This window comes from Atractosteus spatula, chromosome 20 (genome assembly GCF_055471065.1).
Source record: "Atractosteus spatula isolate fAtrSpa1 chromosome 20, fAtrSpa1.hap1, whole genome shotgun sequence".
NCBI lineage: Eukaryota > Metazoa > Chordata > Actinopteri > Semionotiformes > Lepisosteidae > Atractosteus > Atractosteus spatula.
The window spans coordinates 13,811,745-13,818,597 of record NC_142725.1 but is presented as its reverse complement, the minus strand read 5'-3'; the positions used below and the strand labels follow the sequence as shown (position 1 = coordinate 13,818,597).

General features: G+C 37.1%; 1 protein-coding gene across 1 annotated transcript; it reads right to left on the bottom strand.

The window, feature by feature from the left end:
• Nucleotides 1-2,907: 2,907 nt before the first annotated feature.
• LOC148817590 (ventricular natriuretic peptide-like) lies at nucleotides 2,908-4,971 on the bottom strand. Its single transcript, XM_088938272.1, has 3 exons — nucleotides 4,771-4,971; nucleotides 4,337-4,640; nucleotides 2,908-3,600 (listed from the first exon to the last, which is right to left on the bottom strand). The coding sequence occupies exons 1-3, from the start codon at nucleotides 4,882-4,884 to the stop codon at nucleotides 3,572-3,574; spliced, it is 447 nt and encodes a 148-aa protein (XP_088794398.1). The 5' UTR covers nucleotides 4,885-4,971; the 3' UTR covers nucleotides 2,908-3,571.
• Between the last annotated feature and the right edge of the window lie 1,882 nt (nucleotides 4,972-6,853).

Below are 6,853 nucleotides of genomic sequence, written 5' to 3'. Positions count from 1 at the left end.
CGTTTAGAAGACGAAGGCTTTTTATACAGTACATTTTAGTGTGACATCATGGATAGTTATGCGAAGACTCGCATTCCGTCACCTGATTATGATAAAGCAAGCTGTCGGAAACCGACTCCTTTTTAAGCTGTCGGCTAACCTGGTGAAGACTTGGCGCTAATACACAAGATATTTCAATAATTTGTTCAGAAGTGTCATAATTAGTATAAGTGTTCCCAGAGGTATTCAGCCTCTGCCCGTTGCTTATCCTTCTGTTCACTTTATTTGGTCTTGAATGACAGGCGATGCACTTTGGGGAAAGAGTGAGGACAGACCTCAACTGAATTATCTGCAAATGCTATGAGAATTAAGCATTTATGGTAAATACCCAACACATTCTGTGCTCTCAACTTTTAACGTCATCAAAACATACGGAACAATTGTTCCTTAATTGGTTACAAGATACAGTACAGTTTCTATACCCTATGGTGTGCCAAAAGTATTTCACTCCATAAAAATTTAGTAATACTTTTAATTCTCAGCAAAATAAGACCAAAAACACAAGTATCTCTGAAATCACAAATCACACATTACATCAAAGTCTTTGCCCTTTGCCCTATACCTTAAAGAAACTAACTTGTTATACATTGTCATCTCAAGTCAACTGAATTTACATTTTGTGTCTCTATCCTAGAAGATACAAAACACCAGAAAGATGAACTCTTCCAATACTAACTTCTAGGATGATTTTGTCAAATGCAACATAGCATCGAAGTGAAAGCTTTGATTATACTGTAGGTCATTTTAATTAATTGAATACAGCAGGATCAGATAATCTAGGTGTGGGGTCTTCAGCCCTGGTGTTATAGGTGGACCTTAAATCATCAATTTCTAAAGACCTAGAACAATTGTGATAATTAAAGAAACAATTAACAAGAATTTATTAAACAAGATCCCGTAGCTGAACAAATTATTTGCTTAATTTATCACTAACATTACAATGTCTAATATTGACAAACAAAAACAAGTCATTCAGGGTGAAATTATAAACAGGATTGAGGCTCTCCAAAGCTAGGGTTGGAGGCTCATGATCTAGGTATAGTCGAGTAGATGCAATTCCACATTTATTGTTGTTAAACCTGTACAAAGCTGACGAAACCTATCCAAATCGGCAGGTTTTTAATAGATGCATAGCTCTTATGCTATTAATTCAACAACGAAATTGAATTTATTTATTTCAGTGTATCGGAACAACCGCAGTAATCGTAGTGCTTCGCGTCTGGGGTACTTTTCCTGCAGCACATTGCCCGCCATACTTTGTGAAGGCATAACAACACGATGCAACAAACCGGTGCATTCATGGACTCTCGAGAATGGTGTCGATAAACTCTGAGCTTTTAAAATGAAATAGTATATTAGTGAAACCGATAACCTCCAAACTCCAGTCAGATCACGACCCAGTCGGAAATCGAAACCAGAAACTAAGAGCCATCAAGAAGCAGGGAGCCACCGTGTTGCGTTAATTGGCAGTTTCACAATTTCTGCGTCAGTGGAAAGTATAATCGCATTTGTAAATGTGTTTGAAGGGTATGCTGATTAAAGGAATGAAAATCCAAACCGACTCGGTTAACCGGAGTATATTTAAGTCTCTTCTATACGACTCGAACACATTCTTTAATCAGTTATTTAAAAACTGTATTTATGCAGTATACAGTAGTTCTAAGCATTTCCAATGCGATCTTTTTATTTGTTTATTAATATTCTACGTGTCTGCATCTGTGTACATTTTCATGTGACTGGGTACAGGATTCAGTCACTGCAGCAGAGTGATAAAAGGCGATCTATACACCCTAAAACAGGGGTCTCAAACCTGTGAGCCAGGTGTCTCAAACCGAGCCTTGTGTCTTTTGGTTTTTGTTCCAAATTGTTCCAAACCGGATAGTCAATAAAAAATTAACCTATTCCTAACCAAAATGTAACACAGCATTTCTCTGAAGGTCTTTTACAGTTGAATACACGAGAAACTTCATAAGAGATACAGTTACTCTATCTATAAGTCACCTCATAGTCAGGTCAGAGTATTACAATTATACACTTTATTATTATTACACTATAAATTACTACACCCACTTTGTAACTGAGAAGGTACAAAAACCAAAAAACACAAGATTGAGTTTGAAGCCCATGTAGTGAATAGTTTAAAATTGAAATATTATATAACTGGAATATTATATTTCCTTAGCAACCAAAAGGGGAGGGGGGCACACAGACTTTGTGTAAATTAATTTAGATAAGATGAGGTTTGGATTTGGTGCAAAACGCCATATAAAATCCAAAAAGCAAACGTAAAAAACACCATTAAGACAACTTTGCGCTGTCTTTGGAGAGAAAAGTTCAGATGGTTTCGGTTACATGTGATATCCATGACGTTTTGGTGATTTGTTTATCCTTTTATGACGTCACTCTAACGGAATTTGATCATAATCTTTTTATTTAAGAAGTATGTAGTTGTTTCATCTAATTTACGTTGTGAAAATAGCGATTTTGACTATGTAAAGTTCATATACCGTATAAACTCTATACTGTACTGTATGTTTAACCTGTAGGATTAGGTCTAGGTATTAAACCAAGGAGCTCAAGTAACGGTAGATATAACAATGAATTCAAAACAGAAATTACCCAAAGTTTGTATTCTTAATTAACTCTGAATAACTATTCTGTAACTGCTTTACTTTGGTTTTGGTAGTGTCCACTATTATACGTCTGAATCTTTTGGTGTTCTTCATCAAATACAGAACATGTAAGTGTCACAAAAACTGGTCACCAAGGGTAATTTTTATTATTGGTACCGTCCAGTCCAACAACTCTAACAGATCACTCTCAAAGTATTTTTAATCTAGTCACGAACTACACAATGCAAGCAAGACGTAAATTAAACGCTCTTTATTATAAATAATTTTCCAAAACATCGTTTGTTCTAAACATTCAAATAACAACATATGCATATAACAGAATTAAGAAGCAGAAAATTATAGAATGTGAGTTAAAACTCTATTCTAAATATATTGCCATGTGTTTACGATACTCTTAGAAAACTGATTTGGTGTACTGCATTCTTCTTGAACGATCTTAAACGTTTCCTAATCATTCTTTCTTAAACTGTATTTCAGTACTCTTGTTTCTATTAAATAATTTTCTTTTGTCGGTTTTGGCCAGATTACTTCTCGCTGTCACTAATTGTAAACTACAAGTGCAGCTACTCAATCTACTAGTAGGCTTTCTTCTGTGTCCTGATTTCTAATTCGCGACCCCAGATCCATTTGAAGGAGTCCTGACTATATTGAGTACCCCAATTATTCCATTACCAACAAACTATAATTTAAGCCGCGAAATCACTCTGAGATATAGTACGCAATTACAGATTTTTGAGGCTACAAAAATCTCCAACAGGCCTTCTTCTGCTTGGTTGTCTAGCTGTATAAAATGTTTGTGGACGTTTTCTTAAATTCTTTTTTTCTAATTCCAAGTGGAGTTTGACATCTGGTGACTGTCGAGTTGATCCTCTGTGCCGAGTCTGTACAGGGCGTGAAGCTCAGTTGCCGAATATTCTCTTCTTGGTACCTGGCGGGAGAAAAAATACGCTTTTTTAGGAAGTTGAATAGGTAAAATTACAGTCTAGTGAAATGACCTACTGCTTATATTGATTACTATAGAATAATAGCACAAATCTTATGTACTGTCGAATATTCTCATACAATGTGTAATTACAAAACCGAATATCCCCCACTCTAAAAATGTGTAGTCAAAGAGTTTGTCAGATGTCAGTTGTAGTTATACATGGAACCATATTTACTGATGATGCTGTGCTTGGTGACGTTGTTATGAAGACACCATAGGTTTACAAGCGGTGGTTATTACAAATTATGTTGTATTTCTAACTATACAGTAAAAACTAACGAAATATGCTCAGAATTAAGACCCAGAATCATTCATAGAAACTCTAAGTTTCCAACTGAGTAACATGAGCATTCTGCAGACACGTGTTCAAATATTCTACAGCTTGCTTCAGATTATATTGTAATGCAACTTCAGTACATACAGTAGGATCGTTTTTACAAGAAGGTTACTTTCCTCTTATTAAAAGGATACAAAATGTATTTGACCTTCAGTGAAGATGGGCGATTTTACGCACAGATTGTTAAAGCATTGGAGTGTCGAACTGTGCATTTTGAGTTCCCCAACACATAGTAATTTTGAAATGTGTTACTATTAGTGATTTAAGATATGTCTGATCGTACAAACAGCACCTCTTCGTGACTAGATTTCTTAAGAGAAACTGAATGTAAGGAATATGTACCAAATTTGGAGCTGTTGCATCCTAATCCACTCCAGGAACCAATTCTGTCAACTCTATTTCCAAAACAACCACCGAAAGACTTAGTGGTCCTCGCCAAACCAGCCAAATCTCGGAGTCGGGATCTTGGCGAATTTTCTTGGATTAATCTGTTAGGATTCAGCAACAGATTTTCCTCTTGCTGTCGAAGAATCCCCGGAGAAACAAGAGCGTCTTCTCCTGAATCCATACTTAGTTCTTCTGATCCGGGGTAGAGTTCATTTTCTTCACTGGGGGTCAGTTTCTCTTCTAGTCGCTCAATTATGTCCTGTAGTGAAAAAGTACAAGAAAAAAAATTAAGACAGTTCTCCCCACTACCATATTATCAGCTGGTTTCTCACGGTTGAGAAGTAGGAAACATTTAAGATTTGAAATTACTTTTGCCATGGAGCTCTTACCTTCAGGGTGTCGAGATCTTGGGTGCTGTACCTATTGAACAAAGTGCTTGCCCTTGCTGCATTGTATATTGTCAACAAAATTAAAAAGGAACAGTAAACGTCTAACTTTGCCATTCCTTTTCAGATTCGGAATTCGTGAGACTTCTTGAACGCTGCGTGTGAAATGCGTCTACAACGTGATTATTCGGAAGGTGTGCCTTTAATATATACCCGGACCGTGCTGTCGGCATCTGTGATAAACCGCTTGTTATGACAGAAATCAACTTGACATTCCATCACGTCCGACTTGATAAGTGCTCTAGTTTCAGCTAAGGCGTGACTGCCTTTTAAGATAATATTTGGTGGAGTCTTAGAGCTGAACTACTCCAAAGTGCACATTGAAGACCATCCAGTCCGCGAGTAATTTCTGTTGTCACAGGTAAAAGGCGCAGCTGACCATTTTTGTAAATATTTTTTATTTATGCGTCGATAACGCATTTCCACGATTCCTACTTGAAATGGTTTTAAAATGTATGTTTCAGAGTACACGTTGTGCAGACAGCGCACCATTCCCACGCCTCCAAACTCCAAACTATTTTAGTAGAAACTGTAATACAGCTGTATTCTGAATATCTCGACTTCACATAGAGTTTTGGATAGTACTGTACTGTAGTTATGTGGTTTCTTGAAATTGAAGTGTTACTTTTATAAGCCCCTCTTGTCACGCTGGGATACATGAAACACTTTTTAAAGTTCTTTGCATGTAACGAGCCGTCAGATGCATTCGTTATTCATTTGGTGGTGGATGCTGCACGTTGGTGGTGGTGGAGGGGAGTCCCCATTACCTGTAAAGCGCTTTGAGTGGTGTCCAGAAAAACGCTATATGAGTGTAAGCAATTATTAATATTATTCAGTGAAACCGACTGAAACTCTCGATCGTGTATAAGGTATGGCTGTAAAGTATTACTTTCTTAATTACTGAAAAATAATAGATTTGTAGCGGACCAGTGCGTGTTAAGTGATATGAATATGTTGGAGAATAATACACGGTGTTCTGTCATCAGGTAACTGGTTTTGAATGCTCTGAGACCGCTGGCGCTGTAGGCTACACATCTCCTGTCGAGTGGCCTCGTGGCCACTATGTGGCCTACAGTATGTGCTCTTTCTTTAGTGTGATATAAGTTGAAAATCAGTAACAGACTCCTTCTCTTCAATTGAACTTGAAGCCTTCAAGCCTACCTTTACTCTGTGTGTGTGCGTAAATATTAGTTGATTCCAAACAGAATAGACCATATCAGAAAAGCGGGCTCTTTATGTAAAGAAATAGATTTAAAAATACACGTGTATTTGCCTTTACAAACTTCCTCATCCCGTCGTGTAATAGGTGTATGGCTTTACAATTTGACCACTGTTGATGGGACTCTGTTGGTGGACAATGTTTTCTTCACTGTATTTGCGATAAGACATAAATCATGTCTTGAAACATACATATGCTTAAATGAAAAAAGCACTTTTAAAGTTCGTTTCTCCAAGGTCTTCTTAAAGAACTAAGCGCTTTTGCACAAAATAAATGGCACGGAAAGCAATCACATACTGTAGGGGATTGGCATTCAGAGAGTGGTTGTGTTTGAAAATAGCCGTTGTGTTTTTAGCTCAATAAATGATGTAAACGTCCCACTATCGAGCTGTTTTAATGCTACGAACATGGCAGGTACTGTAGCTCCAAGGTGTAAAGATGTCACTGTAGCACAAGAGCTTCGATTTAAATTTCAGTCCAATATGACGCACACTGACAACAGAAGTCCCAATAAAATACTGCTGTCACACGGTGTCCCCAATGGTTTGCAAACTTGAAATTACTACTATCTTTTCCGTGTTATTTTTCATTCATTTAAAAAGAGAACCTTGTGAAAATGAAGAACAGAAACCTTCCACAGCATGGAGCCAGTTCCCTGGTAGTGTCTTTAAGGAAAAGACAAGTTTGAAGTTTCATCGGTGAATCTATTTGCTTGGTGAAGACATTCACTTCGTTTTTAGAAGGTAAACAAATCATTGAGCCGAATGCAGAAAATGCACGTTTCGAAATGACAAACAGAATTCACCA